An 18,341-nucleotide genomic window follows, 5' to 3' on the forward strand; every position below is an offset into this window, starting at 1 on the left:
GTCTGTCTGTCTGTCTGTCTCTCTCTCTCTCTCTCTCTCTCTCTCTCTCTCTCAACCTTACCCTCGCACATCGCTCATACTCCAATGAATAAACATCATGTCGACCTTGTGTGTGTGTGTGTGTGTGTGTGTGAGTGTGTATGTGTGTGTGTGTATGTGAAGTGGGATGTGGGGGATTATGAGAGAGAGATATTATATGTCAAAGCGTGCTTGATCATCTTATTGATTACAGCATTGATTTCTCACAGAAAACTTGACTTTTTCCTAGGACACTTGAACCCGTAATTCCGTGTTTTTACAGTCTCTTTGGATTTTTTAAAGCTCATGCCGACTGTCAGCTGACTTGGACGAAATCTTTACTCATGTTACAGTAAGCTATGGTGGATTTGCAACGAATATGAAAGCTTTGTGATTTAATTGGACGGAAGACCGTGGTTACAGCGAGAGTCATCCTTCTGTCTGAATGGACTGTCATTTCTCGGTGTTATCTTTGTTAGAATGAAACTGTGGAATTGTGAATTCTATTAAAAACGGTCATTCATCATTGTTTGAACTTTTGTTCAAGGTCAGATAACCAGTCTGTTCTTATTCTTAGGATCTTGTAAAGTGATTTTATGATTAATCAGTAGGAACCAATAGACCGATTCTGTACTTATTTCCATGAAACATTAGATTGTTTCTGTAGTAATTCCCAGGAACCAGTAAACTTACTTTGTATTTATTCCAAGGAACTGGTAGACTGATTTTGTATTCCCAAGAACTGTTGAACCGATTCTGTATTTATTTCCATGAATCAGTAGACCCATTCTGTTCTTATTCCCATTACACCCATTCCGTGCTAAATCCTAGGAGCCAGTAGACCGATTCATTGTTTGTTTTCAGGAACTAGGAGACCGATTCTGTACTTTTCCCCAGGAACTGGTATACTGATTCTGTACTTACACACAGGGATGATTGGACCGATTCTGTACTTATTCCTGGGATACTGATTCTGTACTTACAGGGACGTTTGGACCGATTCTGTACTTATTCCCAGGAACTGGTATACTGATTCTGTACTTACAGGGACGTTTGGACCGATTCTGTACTTATTCCCAGGAACTGGTATACTGATTCTGTACTTACACACAGGGACTACTGGACCGATTCTGTACGTATTCCCAGGAACTGATATACTGATTCTGTACATACTTCAAGGAACCGGTCTAAAATTTCTGATAAAACGTGATGGACATAGGTGGTCACAGGCGTTCTTAGTGCTCATAGTTTATCAAAGGAATTTTATCCGTCTTCTAATGAAGACTTGTTTATTGCAAGTATTGGGATTGGTCTTGACGCGTCGTGAACCTGCAAAAGCAGATTGCCAAAGTCTTTAGAAATAATCGATTTAAAAAAGTTATATCACTGGTTTGATCTGAAACCGGTTGGGATGAAACTTGATCTACAGACAGCAAAGCGGGTCTCTAGAAAGGAACTAGCCAAAACGAGCAAGGTCACAAAGGGTGTCCGTATTTGTCTGTGTAACTCTCCCAAATTGGCCTTGATACCGTTAAAGACAAATTGAATGTGTATTTACCATTTCACATTGGGTAATTTGATTTTTTTTTTTTTTATTAATGTGTGTCGTTAGTATACGAGGAGGACTGGAGAATGGGGCGGGACTGAGGAAGGAGAGGTTTGAGTGGTGGGGGTACTTTTTGAGTCTGTGCGCACACATTGTTCGCTTCTGCGGGTCTTTGTTTATGTGCTCAGAAACCTACAAGAGTTGTAGAAAATGCACTGTTAACCAGTTGCACAATAGGAGCATTCGCTTCTGTAAAGTGTATCATGATATTTGACAGAAGTACATGTTTGTCCCAAAGAAAGAATAAAAAGAGAGCCGCGTCTTTGACAACACTGAACACAATAATTACTGTAACAGAGCTCACTCCGCCCTGCAGAAAAAAGGCGACAAAAACCCTACCGGGTTTGACGTTACATTTTTTCTGAACAGGCAACTGGCCAGAATCTTACATGTTTCAGATTCTTCTTCTGCTGCTGCTGCTGCTCTTCCTCCCCCAATTTCCTCATTCTTCTTTGTTTGCTTGTTCTTCTTTCTTTGGTTGTTCTTTCTTTGGTGGTTCTTCTTTCTTTGGTTCTTCTTTGGTTCTTCTGTCTTTGGTTCTTCTTTCTTTGGTTCTTCTTTCTTTGGTTCTTCTTCTTTGGTTCTTCTGTCTTTGGTTCTTCTTTCTTTGGTTCTTCTTCTTTCTTTGGTTGTTCTTCTTTCTTTGGTTCTTCTTTCTTTGGTTCTTCTTTCTTTGGTTGTTCTTCTTTCTTTGGTTCTTCTTTCTTTGGTTGTTCTTCTTTGGTTCTTCTTCTTTCTTTGGTTCTTCTTTCTTTGGTTCTTCTTTCTTTGCTTCTTCTTTCTTTGGTTCTTCTTTCTTTGGTTCTTCTTCTTTCTTTGGTTGTTCTTCTTTGGTTCTTCTTTCTTTGGTTCTTCTGTCTTTGGTTCTTCTTCTTTCTTTGCTTCTTCTTTCTTTGGTTCTTCTTTCTTTGGTTCTTCTTCTTTCTTTGGTTCTTCTTTCTTTGGTTCTTCTTTCTTTGGTTGTTCTTCTTTGGTTCTTCTTCTTTCTTTGGTTCTTCTTTCTTTGGTTCTTCTTTCTTTGGTTCTTCTTTCTTTGGTTGTTCTTCTTTGGTTCTTCTTCTTTCTTTGGTTCTTCTTTCTTTGGTTCTTCTTTCTTTGGTTCTTCTTTCTTTGGTTCTTCTTCTTTGGTTGTTCTTCTTTGGTTCTTCTTTCTTTGGTTCTTCTTCTTTGGTTCTTCTTCTTCTTTGGTTCTTCTTCTTTGGTTCTTCTTCTTTGGTTCTTCTTCTTTGGTTGTTCTTCTTTCTTTGGTTCTTCTTTCTTTGGTTCTTCTTCTTTCTTTGGTTCTTCTTTCTTTGGTTCTTCTTTCTTTGGTGGTTCTTCTTTCTTTGGTTGTTCTTCTTTGGTTCTTCTTCTTTCTTTGGTTCTTCTTTCTTTGGTTCTTCTTCTTTCTTTGGTTCTTCTTTCTTTGGTTCTTCTTCTTTCTTTGGTTGCTCTTCTTTGGTTCTTCTTCTTTCTTTGGTTCTTCTTTCTTTGGTTCTTCTTCTTTCTTTGGTTGTTCTTCTTTGGTTCTTCTTCTTTCTTTGGTTCTTCTGTCTTTGGTTCTTCTTTCTTTGGTTCTTCTTCTTTGGTTCTTCTGTTTTTGGTTGTTCTTCTTTCTTTGGTTCTTCTTTCTTTGGTTCTTCTTTCTTTGGTTCTTCTTCTTTGGTGGTTCTTCTTTCTTTGGTTGCTCTTCTTTGGTTCTTCTGTCTTTGGTTCTTCTTTCTTTGGTTCTTCTTCTTTCTTTGGTTCTTCTTTCTTTGGTTCTTCTTTCTTTGGTTGTTCTTCTTTGGTTCTTCTTCTTTCTTTGGTTCTTCTTTCTTTGGTTCTTCTTTCTTTGCTTCTTCTTTCTTTGGTTCTTCTTTCTTTGGTTCTTCTTCTTTCTTTGGTTGTTCTTCTTTGGTTCTTCTTCTTTCTTTGGTTCTTCTTCTTTCTTTGGTTCTTCTTCTTTCTTTGGTTGTTCTTCTTTCTTTGGTTCTTCTTTGTTTGGTTGTTCTTTCTTTGGTTCTTCTTCTTTCTTTGGTTCTTCTTCTTTGGTTGTTCTTCTTTCTTTGGTTGTTCTTCTTTCTTTGGTTCTTCTTTCTTTGGTTCTTCTTCTTTCTTTGGTTCTTCTGTCTTTGGTTCTTCTTCTTTCTTTGGTTCTTCTTTTTTAGTTGTTGTTGGTGGTGGTGGTGTTTTAGTTGTTGTTGTTGTTGGTGGTGGTGTTTTAGTTGTTGGTGTTGTTGTTTTAGTTGTTGCTGGTGGTGGTGGTGTTGTTTTAGTTGTTGTTGGTGGTGGTGTTGTTCTTCTTCTCCTCCTCCTCCTGAGTCCCCTCTTCTTGTTTTTTTTTCTTCTTCTTCTCCTTGTTCTTCTTCGGGGTCCTCTCCCTCCTCCTCCTTTCTCGATCTACCCCTCTCCCGCATATCTCTTTTCTCTTCCTACTTGCCTCCATCCCCTCTCTATCTCGTATACATCATCACGTGTATTTGTGTGCGCACGCGTTTGTGCGTATTTGTGCATGCGTGCGCGCACGCGTGTGTGTATTTGTGCGCGTGTGTGGTAACAGATCAGAAGAGATAAATGACAGACAGCAAGGGAAAACAAGTTGGTGTTTGTTAAGAAAAGAGTGTAACTTGCACTCAACGAGTTTGGTGTTGCTTTGAAGTGGAAAGACTGGGTGGGACGTTTGGCTTCTGACTCCCAGCTTTTACTGTGCATTACGTCTTTGTGAGAGGGTGGTGATCTCACAGAGGTGATGCAAGTGAGAGGGAGGGGTGGGGTGAATGAGGGTGTGGTGGGGGCAAGATAGAGAAGAAGAGTGTGTGTTGAGAACAGTGGGTCTTTCATCAACACGGGCAGTGTGAGAGAGAGAGACAGAGATAGTCTGATATCATTCGATAGCTCTACTTTGGTTTTGTTAGGAACCCCGAACGAGGTAAACTTTTGGAGTGGGGCTGAGTGATTGTTCAAATGATCTCCATCACCCAGAAGACGACAGTCTGTTTACAGGGTGATTTCTGTGCGTTCCGAGCCACGCTTTTCTTCTGAAGCTTGTCTTGTGGTTGCCTTCAGTTTCAGTCATAAAATGTGGAAGTAGCCCATGGGCTGCGAATGGCTATGCATTGTCTGTACTGATGAAATTTCAGCATCTGTGTGTGCGCGTGCGTGCGTGTATGTGTATGATTAGGCAGTGCGACACGCTATCGCTGCAATGTGATCAGCTTATGTTTATCCCGATACCAGTATAGCCAGGAACCTGACCAAGGTAAGACTGCATCAACTACAACGAAAACGATCTCCAACAACAGCGATAATAAGAATTATAGTGGCAGATGTTGGTGTTACGCGTTTCAAATTTAGGAGAGGTGTTATCTCCAGACGCATCTCCAGGAAACGCTCGGATAATAACAGGAAAGAAGAAAGAGGGAGAGAATACGAGAGGGAGAGAGAGAGGCGGGGGGGAGGGGGGGGGGGGGTTGCATGCTCCGAACCGGAAAACTGCTCTGGCATTCTTTTCTCTTATTTTTTGTCTGGCTGTCTGTCTGTCTGTCTGTCTCTCTCTCTCTCTCTCTCTCTCTCTCTCTCTCTCTCTCTCTCTCTCGCCCTCTCTCCCTCTCTCTCTCTCTTTGGGAAGGAGGTTATTGGCCGAGAGGGTTTGTCTGTCTGTGTGTCTGTCTGCCTGCCTCTCTCTCTCTCTCTCTCTCTCTGTGTCTCTCTCTGTCTGTCTGTCTGTCTCTCTCTTTGGGATGGAGGTTATTGGCCGAGAGGGTTTGTGGAAATGTTTGTGTGTGTGTGTGTGTGTGTGTGTGTGTGTGTAAGAAACAAGTCAGGCGGACCTATATCATTTGCGTCTGCACAGTGTTCCCCTCCGTATTTGTGGGATGAGCACAGAGGATTGCGCGGACGGTGGTATTGAACGCTGTGTTTCTGTTCGCACGTGCTGCCTGCCGCGCCTAGGATTATTGCGTCAGTGCTGTGTGGATTGCAGAGTGGATGTGCGGTTGGGGAGGTGTTGGGCCTGTGCACAGAGCCGTGTTTGGGAGAACCCTGTCAGAATGGAGGGAGTTTGGTCATATCACAAGGCAGTGGAGAGTGGTGTGTATAAGCACTACGTATCACAAGGCAGTAGAGAATTGTGTACATAGGCAATAAGTCTGTAGAGTTTTGGTGTATGTCTAAGAACGGCGATCCTAGCATTCAGTTTACAGTTCAGTTTAGTCTTTTCACTTTGGGCCCGAGCATGTGTGCGTGTGCGTTGGCGAGCGCGCATACGTGCGCGAGTCTGCATGCGTACTTGAGGGAGAGAAGGAGTGGAGGGTGGGAGGGGTGCACAGCAATGTTACATTATTTTTTTCTCAATCACGATTCTCTTAAAAAGAAAGGCAATCAGTGTGGTTCTTACATTTGAATTTGCTTATACCTGTGCCATCGACATTGAGTAATATAACGTTCTTTATTACAACTCAGCTGTAGTAAGATCCCAATAAAACATCCCGGAGAGCATTCTTAATTGTTTCTCAAAACTTTATACAATTGTTTCCACGGATCTTTCAGATGTTGTCATAAAAATACTAAATGTTAAGCATAGACGCCTGCGTCTGGGTAGTATTTGCAGTCTTTGCCTCTTGTTTCCTGTTATTCCTTTTGTGTTTCAAAGAATGCCTGTACGATATATATACTGTAACACGTTTCCAAGAGCAGAATTGTAGACATGTTTCTTTTCAACGGTACTCTCTTTCCCGAGATTCCAGTGCCGTGATGTCATACTGGCATGCGATCAATCTTGCCAAAATGGAAAAGAACAGGGAGTCTATTCTATCCCTGACAGTGTTTCTAATATTGCTCATTTACAAATGGTTCGTTTATTTATTTATAGTCTGTTCATCTAAGATGATGATATTAGACTGAAAATAAATGATACTATTATTGTTATTTGGATTATTATCATTTCTGTCATAATGATGATTGTTATTATTAATTAGAAATCGACATTTCTGTATATTCGAATGAAAATGGGGGCAGTTGAGGTTGGAGGGGAAGGGGGGGGGGGTGAAGGGGGAGGGGACTAAGAAAGGAAGAGAGAGAGAGAGAACAGAATGTGGAAAAGATAAAGTACAAATAAAAATCAAAGAAACATCTGATAATTTCTTCTTTATACAAACCAGAGAAACACCATGCAGTGTGTTTGTTTTTCATATTACGTTTAAAGCGTTTACAATTGCGCTATAATGGAAGAAATGTGTAGCGATCGTTTCTTTCGTCTGCTGGACACCCTCTGAAGTGAGTAAACGATGTTTGTTAACATATTTAAAATCTGTATACCGTTCAATGCTTGTTCCATTCTGAGATAAAACATTGTCGATCCAATTAAGTCACCATCAGTACGAACGTCTCACAATCATGTTCTGCGATCTGCAATAAGCAGAAATTATTTTTATGTGCTGTCCCCTGGTTGTTACATTTCAGTGGATGTTGGGAGGGGTGAAGGGTGGGTAGGGGGTGTGGAGGGGTTGGCAGAAGGGCTTGAGATGGTAGCTCTCTCTCTCTGTCTGTCTGTCTGTCTCTCTCTTCCTTTCTTAGTACCTCCCCCTTCCCCCACCCCCACACCCGCTCCCCCCCCACCTCAACCGCCCCCCTTTTCATTCGAATATACAGAAATGTTGATTTCTAACTAATAATAACAATCATCATTATGATAGAAATGATAATAATCCAAATGAAAATAATATCATTTATTTTCAGTCTAATATCATCATCGTAGATGAACAGACTATAAATAAATAAACGAACGTGCTTAGGATGAAGGTGGCTGTCAGCTATTTGTTCAGCAATGATGAGTGAGAGACAGAGAGGCAAAGAATTCGTTGAAACGACCACATAAAAGCTAGGGGGAAAATGGATTTCAGACACATTTCCTGAACACTGCTTCATTCGTTACAGGAAATATTTCGTTACTGAAAGAAGTTTGTAAACCATCCCAGCCAAAATTCTGTTAGGGATCAATCTGTCCTCGGTGTTATTTTCTACCCTTTCGTCTTGAAATGTACGGGAAACATCCAGCAGTTGTATAGGATTTGAGAGGACTTGGTCAAGAAAAAAGAAACAAAGGCGGGGGGAAAAAAACTGCGAGAAAATGATGAAGCTGATATGTTACCCAAAGTCGTCGTCATCACGGTCATGAGTGAGAAGAATCAGAGAAAAGCACGAGTGCAGTCGAGCAGATAGAGGGGTATACCTGTAAGGTAGTGGGGGGAAGCGGCGAGCAGCCTCAGAGTGTGGGCGTGTTTATGGGTGGTCCTTCGAGTGTCGTGAGCGTGCTGTGGCATCAGCACAACCCTGGGCTTTTTCCTCGTTGAAGTGACATCTGCCAAAGGTTTCTGTACCCGAAACACGAAGCGCACAGGACAGAGAAAGAGAGAGAGAGAGAGAGGGGGGGGGAGATAGATAGATAGACAGATAGAGAGACAGACAGACAGACAGCGTACACACGCACGACGTACGCGAAGGAATGAGACATGAGACGAAGAGGAAGAGACATTCGGATTCCAGAAATAAACTTTATTGTTGTTCCTTTTGGCACCGTTGGTGTTTAAGGAATACTGACAAACAGCTGTCAACGTCATGGATGATTGTCAGGCCGTCTGTGTGAAGAAATGTGAGAAATGTTTAAGAATCTTCCTCTCAACGTTTAGGACTCTCTCCCTCTCTCTCTCTCTCTCTCTCTCGTGTTGCATTGTTTGTTTTTTATGCATTAAGACTGAGAGAAGAGCACTTTCAGCCCTAAACAGAAATATCAGCCTTGTGCTTTTCATTTAGTTTACTTGTTCTCAGTGAGCTCGCTGTGTATTAAGTGGATTGTTTACGTTCTTCCGATTTTATTTTAGTTAAGCTGTGTGTGCAACACGTGCACCCAAAATGTATATAGGTCGGTGACCTTACATTAAAATTCTTGCGTTCTTGCGTTCTCTCTCTCTCTCTTGATTTTATTTTTTTTACCGGTCCCTCATTACAGATGCAAAACATGTGTTGTAATCTGATGTGTCCATGATGCAAAGATTCATCAGAAACTTTGTTCTTTGTTGTCCAGCACTGAGGAGTTACTGCTGAACATTTATTAAGCCTCAATATTTTAAACGACCAAATATGTTTAAAGTGAACATGTTAATGTCTGCAACCTCCTGTGAGAATCGTTAGAATTCTTTCTTTGTTGATGTTATAAAGCTTTGAAATTCCGAGAAACCACCACGTCGTTAGAATTCTGATTTTTTTTTTTTTTTAAAGCATTGTTTCGTAGGGCAGGCAAGTCTATGTGTGGGACTGATGTTTTATTTTCATATAATTTGGTTTTAGTACGGTGTCTTCATCATTATCACCATATATCTTTTCATAAGGGGTATTGGTTTATCTGTTAATCAGTATACCCCTCCCACCCCGTTTATCTCTCTCTCCCATTTTCTCTTCAGTGAAAAAGAGAGGATCAGGGGCATATTTATGTCCAAATGGGTATAATAATGTGTATGCGCGCTTATGCCTGCCTCGTTTGTCCTTGTGTACGGACGCACACAGACCGGCTGGCACACCGTGTGCACTGTGTGTAAATAAAACGTGACAGGTGCGTGCTGTGCGTGCTGTGTCGAGACACGGCTGGTGACGGAGTCCCTTGTCAGAGGACCGTCAGTCGTCCATACCTCTCCTGCCAGTGTCTGCTTCTCCCCACACTGCTCAGCGGAGAGGTGGGCTTGATGGATCTCGTTGTGTCTGTCCCTGATGGAGAACCTCCTGTCCCTGCCCACAAACACAAGGGGACCGTGGAGATGACTGATGACCGCACAGCTGTAGTTACTGGGAAACTGGTTCGTGAGAGACACGTCATAAGATGGCTTTATTTGGTGCATGACAATAATAGTTTTACTTGGGCGTCAAGTAGATTTCACCACGGTTCTAGCTCAGTAACGTGCTGTGGTGTTCAGTGTATGTCATCATATATATATCTGTGTGTGTGTGTGTGTGTGTGTGTGTGTCCACCACCACCCCAACCACGCCCCCCCCCTCTCTCTCCCAGAGAGAGAGATGCAATGGGGAGCAAGGGGTGTTGGTAGGTGGAAACCTATCATATGGGCCTCATCAAGCCCATCGGCTGGGAATCAGACCCCGGAGAATTTTTTTTTTCACATCACTTCGTCACTTCAGTCCATTTGCGGGATGGGGATAAGATAACAAAAATAGCAAATGAATTTATAGGGAAATAGGTACAGGGTGATGAGGAGAGTGACTTAACTTGGGACGGGATGGAGAAGGGGAGAGAGATAGAGAGAGAGGGGGGGGGAACTGCACGAAAGATGGGGACCATTACGTTTCGGTTGTTGTTGTTTTTAACCAAAATGACACGTAAAGTGTGCCCTCACTACAAATAGTTCAGTGCTCCTACTAACAGGTTTTCAAAAAGTCCGGCAGTTCAGTACATGCGATGTTTCAGTGCCTCCACAGACAGAACCCTATGACACGGGCTGGTCATCATGGCCATCACTGTGATCCAGTAATTCCTCCTCCTCGCCTTGCTCTTCCAGCATCTGTTCCTGGTCGACCCGCTCATCCCCTTACAGATTACACAAAGAAGAAAATGGAGTGGACTTTTTGTTTAATGTCAGATCACATACACTAGTGATTGTAGACATTGCGTGAAAGTATTCCTTCTCACATTTGAATGTTAACCTTTACAAGGGAGGAGAGCAGTTGGGCTGAATGGTAGTATTCCTTCTCACATTTGAATGTTAACCTTTACAAGGGAGGAGAGCAGTTGGGCTGAATGGTAGTATTCCTTCTCACATTTGAATGTTAACCTTTACAAGGGAGGAGAGCAGTTGGGCTGAATGGTAGTATTCCTTCTCACATTTGAATGTTAACCTTTACAAGGGAGGAGAGCAGTAGGGCTGGATGGTAGTATTCCTTCTCATATTTGAATGTTAACCTTTACAAGGAGGAGAGGGGTAGGGCTGAATGGTAGTATTCCTTCTCACATTTGAATGTTAACCTTTACAAGGGAGGAGAGCAGTTGGGCTGAATGGTAGTATTCCTTCTCACATTTGAATGTTAACCTTTACAAGGGAAGAGAGCAGTTGGGCTGAATGGTAGTATTCCTTCTCACATTTGAATGTTAACCTTTACAAGGGAGGAGAGCAGTTGGGCTGAATGGTAGTATTCCTTCTCACATTTGAATGTTAATTCAAGAGAAACACCAGTCGTGGTAGTATTCTTTAATTGAATTTTTTTTTTGATTTTTTTCTTATCACATTTGTGTTTCTTTACAACGCAGGTAGTCATGTTCGGGACTGAATGTGATTTTTCTCACATTGAATGTTTACCTAGAGGAACGCGTCCAGTGAGGAAGCGAGATGAATTTGATGACCTTTCGAGAAGTCATCGGCTGAAGGATATTTCCTCTCACATTATGTAACCTTGAGAGAGGTGGTGATGGGACCTTCTACCATTCGAATGAACTACGAGTAGAAGCATCCGAATGTAGTTCCCTGCACATTGAACTTAGCCGCGTAAAAGAACCACGAATGTAACACAGATGTTACTTGCAAAAAGCGTAGGTGAAGAATATCTTCCACTTTGAATGTAATTTACATAGGAATGAGCAGGGGAAGAGATAAATGGTAGCCTTAAGGAGGAGAGCGTTGGGCTGGGAGTAGCTTCCACTTTAATTTAACCACAGAGAGGAGAGCAGTTGGGCTGATGGTAGTATTCCTTCTCACATTTGAATGTTAACCGTTACATAAATGGAGGAGAGCAGTTGGGCTGGATGGTAGTATTCCTTCTCACATTTGAAATGTTAACCTTTACAAGGGAGGAGAGCAGTTGGGCTGGATGGTGAGTTGGGGGAAGCCGGCTGGAAGGTGGCTGGAATAATGATAATGAATATATATTTTTAAATAATCAGAGATTTTTTTTTCAACAGTCTCTCTCCAGGTCTTCCATCACTGACGCTTGCGAGGCAGACTGTTGACAGTCAAGGTCCTGTTCAGGAGCCACCGCGAAGACAGGTGGTTTTCTGCCTGCTTCTCAAAAACCGCCAAAAATGTGCAGTATTTGATAATTGGTGCCAGCAATAAGAAAAGCAGTCATAAGCGTTTTTTCTACGTAGCCGTGTTGTCCCCGATAAGCCAGCTGAAAAGATAACACTGTATTTCACTACTTGTGTACAGTGAAGAGGATGAGAGACGGGTAATTTTGAAAAAAAAACTGAGTAATAAGCACCTGTCTTTGAAAAGATTACTGCTGGGAAGCATCCTTGCTTGATTCGAGAAGCATATTGATATCATGTGCGTCAATTCGTCTGGTTACTGGGAATACGGTATGTTGAAAGACGTGCGACAGAATTAGCTGTCCGTGCTGTTGATGTGTTTGTAGTCTGCAGTGGTAATCTGTGTGGGTTTGTTGTACACATCGTGAAGAATTTGAAAGGGGGAAAAGGTTTCAAGCAAGACAGTGACGGATCGCACGTGTCGCTCACATAACTGCTCTTTCGCAGTAGGTAAAGTGGATGAGGGTTCAACTAACACTCGCTGTCTCTCCCTCTGTCTCTGTCTCTCTGTAATTGGTATTCACGTGGGTGTCAGCAGCACGTTTTCAGAGCTCTGTCAAAAATATTACTTTCTGATAATTAATAAATCACCCGATGCCCCTTGATGATGCCAGTTGGCATACAGGAAGTGAAATGGATGAGGTGCTCTCTCTCTCTCTCTCTCTTTCACACACACACACACACACACACACACACACACACACACGTACACACGCATGCACTCACAGTCACAAGTGTACGCACGCTCTCATACACACACGCGCGCGCGCGCGCGCGCGCACACACACACTCAGGAGGGTTCCAAGGGTGCGCGCGCGCGTGTGTGTTTGTGTATGCGTGTTACAATGTATATATTCTCTTAACTTAATATTAAACTATTTGGTTTAGTTTGTTTGTATTTTATTCTATCTTATTTATAAATGTCAAACGTTTATACCTGTGAATAGACAGTAAAGCGGTCTTGTCTTGAAGCATGTGCGCAGGAATACACACACCAGTAAATCAAGTCAGCTGTCAGATAGAGTCGTTGCCTTATTCTCGATAAACACACGGATGATGTTTTATGGTTGTTCCTCATCTAACCGCCAACTATTTATACGTGTTTGTAAGTGTATATATAATGCCATTAATGTCCTTGTGGGTAAAGCCTGAGGCCGGTATTATTAGGTAAGGTTGTGGACGTGTTTCCTTGTGTACATAGCTGTTTCTTTATCTCATTTACCACACAAGCACGCACGCACACGCACGCACACACACACACACACACACACACACACACACACACAGAGAGAGAGAGAGAGAGAGAGAGATTTATATCGTTTATAGACACAACAGCAAACTGTAAAACTCACCAAACAACGTAAGATGCGTGAGCTATACCCTGACATGTACATTGACACATTCATATAAAAATTCTAGTTGTCGGTGTTGTACATCGTCGTAATTACACATATGTTAGTAATCTATTATCAGCTCTCTCTCTCTCTCTCTCTCTCTCTCTCTCTCTCTCTCTCTCTCTCTCTGTGTCTCTCTGTCTGTCTCTCTGTCTCTGTCTGTCTCTCTCTCTCTGTGTGTTCATATTGAATACCTGAACCCAAGTCAGGCTAACTAAACAGATGGAAGTAATCATGTATGATGCTTTGTTTAGTGTAGCTTCTTTACGTTCTCATGCTGTCGTGTAGATTACCTCTCCACCAGCAGACTGTAAACAGGATGAGAAGTGTGTTTGGTATGTGTGTTGGAGGAGGGGTGTGTGTGTGTATGTGAGTGTGTGTCTACACAGAGAAGTTGAGTGGAGGGAGGGAGGTAGAGAAGTTGAGGGGAGAGGAGGGGGGCGGGGGGGTCTAAAAAAGAAAGTCGATGTTTAAACTCAGAACCCACAAAGAGAAATTTGAACACATGGAAACTGTAGTTCATAGGATGAGTTATAAACCGTGGAGGCAAACCAACATATTCCACACGATGAAACGAACCATTGGATTCGTGGAAACATGTTAACATCCATATATCACGTGGTCTTGATTCTCCCGGGATAATGACTTTATGACGAAACTGAAAACATAAACACTGACGACCTGTTATCAAGGACTGATATTCTGACAGAAGTTATAGAAAAATTACGGGTCAATTGTGAAAATTCTGAAGGTGAGGAATATAAGTTGGCGATTAAGACGACAACTTAATCGTTTGCCATTCTTCACAGGTGTTTGTGCATAATGATGTGAACGTTGTTTGGCCGTCGCAAACTGGATGCAGCGAAGATGGTGAACACTGCCTCGTTCGGAACTCATCAGACTTCCTCCACAGCTCCCAGACTGACATTTGTGTTTATTCTCTGGAGGATGCGTGTGCCAATAATGTAGACGGGAAAAACGCTTAGTGGCTTTACTGTGGGGGAAAAGCGAAGGACGTGGTACCGCCTTTCATCTGTGGTTTTGCTGCGATTGTGTAAGACGTGTGTCAAACTGTGCGGATCAGATCAGTCAGTGTGCGGAGAGGGGTGAAGTGCAGTGGATCATCTCGAGCACTGGCTGTGGGGACCTTCTGCAGAGTGTGCCCCGGATGCGTTCGACTGAACCATAAAGTGTGTGATTTGAATTGATTTGATATCCGCTTTTCGTGTGGAAAATGACCACGTTCCTTTACACAGTGCATTCAGCTGTGGCGTGGTGTGAAACACTGTGGCAAGTGTGAGGACGGTGTGCGTTGTGAGACAGGGTTTTGTGTGAAATTGTGTTTGGTGTAAAATAAGCATAGTCGTGGCGTGAAACGTTTCGATCTGTTAGATGTCAGATAGGTTAAAGTGATGTAAAAGGTCAGTTAAGCTCAGATGTGGTGCAAAATGTTTATTTTGACATTGTGTGAAGCCCATGTGTGAAGTATTTTAATTTCGAGTGTGATGTGCGTGTTGAGTGCGAGGGAACATTGTGCAACGTATCTTGTGTGTTCATTTCACCACCAACACGTTACAGGATCAGTATGAGGAAAGTATTTGTTACATGGAACAGTGTTGGGGTTGGTGAGAAGTGAAGACTGAATGAGTCCGGGAAACATGAAGTGGCTGACAAGGTCTGTTTTCGACTGTATATTTCCGGCAAATTTAGGAATGGTGAATTGTCATGATATTGTGTTGTATAGTAACTGCTTCCCTGTTTTACGTCTAAACTGACCTGCAAGATACTGGTTTTGACAGATCGGATCAGATTTTTTTAATTCACAATGAAGCTGTTTTCGGTGAGACCCAGTGAAGAAACCCAGATCGCCCCTCTGCCACATGAACACAGCGCGGGGTGAAAAAGAGTGTGTTTCCTATCACAGACAAGGATCTCACCGTGCAACAATACGGTGTTGGTTGATTGCGATGATAAACAGTTCCATTTACTTTGATATATCGCGGTTAGAGTGGAAGCTGTGACAAACTCTTTCATAAGCTGTGAGATATCACAGCGGGGGACAGCCACCATTGACTGGACACATTTATCAGAAGCCCACAGGTTCGGGGACACGGGAACGGAGGGGGGGTAGTGGTGGTGGTGTTGTCCCTGATGTGTTTTCCGGGGCTGGATTTCCTGCACAGTCAACGCCCAGAGTACAGCATCCATTCAGTCATCGTTCCGTTCATCTACACTGTGCCGTCATCTTCAGAGGGGAAAGTTATCACTAACGGTCACTGACTTGGGAGTTGGTCTACTGCCTTCATTGCGCGATTGGACAGTACAAACTAAAGGCCACAGTTTAGCATAAGTCTTATAATGGCTATCTTTGGACAGTACAAACTAAAGGCCACAGTTTAGCATAAGTCTTATAATGGCTATCTTTTATGTCTCTCATGCCTGATTGCCTTCACAAAGTATGTGGCATGCAAGATTATCGACGAAGTTTTATGCTGCGTATGTGATAAACGTGTGATGCTTTTCACGACTTATCTGGCGTAAAAAAAAAGAAGAGAATATTGCTGATGTTTCATGTTGTGTCTGTGATAAAAGTGTGGTTTCCGAAAACATTACAACAAATACAGGTTGTGTTTCTACTTCTGAACCAAGCTGAGAGTTTCGGCCTGTGTGTGTAACAGATGGTAGAAATGTGCAGTGTGCACGAACATACTGTTCAGCTTTCACAAAGAACACCAGTGTCCGTTGGCAGTCGTGTGCAGATCTTGTTAACGTTGCCTTGCTGCAGAAATCATGAGTGAGTCACTGTGAAGGATAAAGCATTATTGTTCTCTTACCAGGCCTAAAAGGTCTGGAAGTTTGGCTTCCGTGTTGAATCTCGGTGTGTGCAAGGAACAGGTTTTCGGGCTGTTGTTTAAACGCGTGATGCAGACAGATCAGGCTGTGATTGGGTGTCAAAGTACGGAATATATCTCTGAATAGTGAAGATTTTTTTGTCTTAAAACTATAGGGATTATCGCCAAAGGGGATGTAAATGGAACGCACATGATGCGGTGGTGTGGAAGTGGGAAAACGTTGTTTTGTGGAATCCTATTTGTAATCCGCTGTGCCTAGCTGAAGAACCACGCCATGCCATGTGAGAACAGTAGCACCTCGTGTCATGCCGTGAACGTCTCTCCAGTCTCCCCAGGACTAGAACAGTTCAGCGACCTTGGCCTCAACGTTACCGCAGACATCAGCACCGCCTTCAGCAGTACCCCGGCCACGCCCAACATCACCTCTCCCTTTACCCTCCTCCACTCCACCTCTCTGCTCACCCTGTTCAACATCACCACCGCCACCAGCACCGTGGTGAACGCCTCCTCCCCCACCAGCACCCCCGGGAACGGCACAGCGCTCCGTGAGGACCCGGTGAGGCTGGACGTGAGGGAGGTGGTGGTGACGCTGTGCCTCTCCCTCCTGGCCATCCTGGCCAACCTGCTGGTGCTCTTCCTCACCAAGTTCGCCGGCGGCGGCCAGAGCCCCACCATGGTGTTCGTGCGCGTGCTGTGCATGTCCGACTTCTTCCTGGGCTGCTACGGGCTGGGCAAGATGGTGATGTTCTTCTTCGTGGACGACCTCATCATCAACTTCTTCCTGCCCGAGAGCCTGTTCTTCACGGCCACCACGGCCTCGTGCCTGTCGCTGCTGCTGCTGAACCTGGACCGCTGCGTCAAGATGGCCTGGCCGCTGTGGTACCTGCAGAACGTGGACAAGCCGTCCATCATCACCGGCATGGTCTTCCTCTGGAACGTGTCCTTCGTGCTGGGCTTCCTGCCCCTGCTGGGCTGGAACTCGCAGGGCCGGGTCTTCCTGTACAGCTTCTTCCGCTTCTTCCCCTGGCCCTACCTGCTGCTGACGGGCGCCGTGTGGGTGCTGTGCACGGCGGGCAGCCTGGCCGTGCTGCTGTGGGTGCGGGGCCGATACGACCTGACGCTGCCTGACGGCCAGCACCTCAGCCTGCACCTGACGGAGGTGGAGAAGTACTGCAAGCTGCGGGGCACCGTCCTGCTGGACCTGGCCACCTGGGCGCTGTGCTACCTGCCCTACCTGGCCTTCCTGGGCCTGGCCTGTGACGCTTGCCCGCTGGGGGGCCGGACGGGGGTGAGGGTGGGGGTGTATCACTTCGTGCCCGTCTTCATGCTGCGGGCCCTGGGGGGCGCCGGGCTGCAGCTGTACCGCACAGTGCGCGTGCAGGGACTGGTCACGCGCCGCTCCACCGGACACCACCATCACCACCTCCACCACCACCACCACATCGCTGGGGCTTCCCGCACAAACGGCTGTCCGAGGAGAACGGCGTGTCTGCCATCTCGTACAGCAACCCGCTGTGTGAGGCCAGCGTCACGGAGCTGATGCCTCTGGACACCCCCTCCTCCTCCTCCACCCCCCTCCCTCTGGACTCGTACGACACCGGCCGTGGGGATGCGGGGGGCCGGGAGGAGGACGAGGAGGGGGAGGAGGGTGCCCAGGGCATCAGCAACCCGGCTTACCGCCCCTCGCTGCCACTGGAGCTGGGCCGGGGACTGTGTGGGGTGACAGAGGAGATGACCGCTTTGTGATGGGTGGCTGTGGGTGGGTGGGCAGTGTGGCCTTGCTGACTATGACCCGTCCCTTCAAGTGCTTGTTGTGTCAAGTTTCTAGCGCGCGCGCGCGCGTGTGTGTACATGTCTGTGCAAGCTGACGCGAATATTTTCTCTTTTGCTTGCAGTGCAAACGAATGTACATATATTGAGTGCGCACACAAACGAGCTTATGCTCACGAGCGCATACATTAGCGCGCGCGCACGCACAGATACACACATACACACACAAACACATTCACGTATACTTACACACATGCACTTACGTACGCACGCACACACACACACCCTCACACACACACACACACACACACACACACACACACACACACACACACACACACACATAGTCTCATTCCCTGTCAGTCTCTCTGTCTGTCTCTCTGCTGTCTCTGTCTATCTGTGTCTCTCTCTCTCTCTGCCCCCACTCTCTTGCCTCCGACCCCATCCCCCCCACCCCCACTCCTCACACACACACACACACACACACACACACACACACACACACACACACACACAGAGTCAATCTTTTCCTTCTTATCCTGTGATACCCGATTTACCCGTCCAGTGCCACCCCTTCATCAGCACTCCACGCACCTCACCCCCAGTCCCCCATCCCCCACCTACCCCCGTCCTTTCCACACCAATCATGTCTTGCCACG

General features: G+C 44.8%; 2 protein-coding genes across 6 annotated transcripts in view; both read left to right on the forward strand.

The window, feature by feature from the left end:
* The window catches only part of LOC143299830 (cannabinoid receptor 2-like), a 28,447-nt gene extending 10,336 nt beyond the window's left edge, over positions 1-18,111 (forward strand). The window contains exons 1-3 of one of the 5 annotated variants that reach the window (XM_076613313.1): positions 5,450-5,674; positions 13,870-14,481; positions 14,534-18,111. In XM_076613313.1, coding sequence (XP_076469428.1) covers positions 16,187-17,452 — 1,266 coding nt within the window. In that variant the 5' untranslated portion in view covers positions 5,450-5,674; positions 13,870-14,481; positions 14,534-16,186 and the 3' untranslated portion in view covers positions 17,453-18,111. Of the gene's footprint in view, positions 1-5,449; positions 5,675-8,117; positions 8,235-13,869 lie in introns of those variants that run through there. The other 4 variants (XM_076613315.1, XM_076613314.1, XM_076613312.1 and 1 more) reach the window with 4 other exon arrangements.
* Positions 1-18,341, forward strand: part of LOC143299738 (tudor and KH domain-containing protein homolog) — a 75,179-nt gene that overhangs the window by 29,419 nt on the left and 27,419 nt on the right. The gene's annotated exons all lie outside the window — the stretch shown is intronic.

This window comes from Babylonia areolata, chromosome 25 (assembly GCF_041734735.1).
Source record: "Babylonia areolata isolate BAREFJ2019XMU chromosome 25, ASM4173473v1, whole genome shotgun sequence".
In the NCBI taxonomy this organism is placed as follows: Eukaryota; Metazoa; Mollusca; class Gastropoda; order Neogastropoda; family Buccinidae; genus Babylonia; species Babylonia areolata.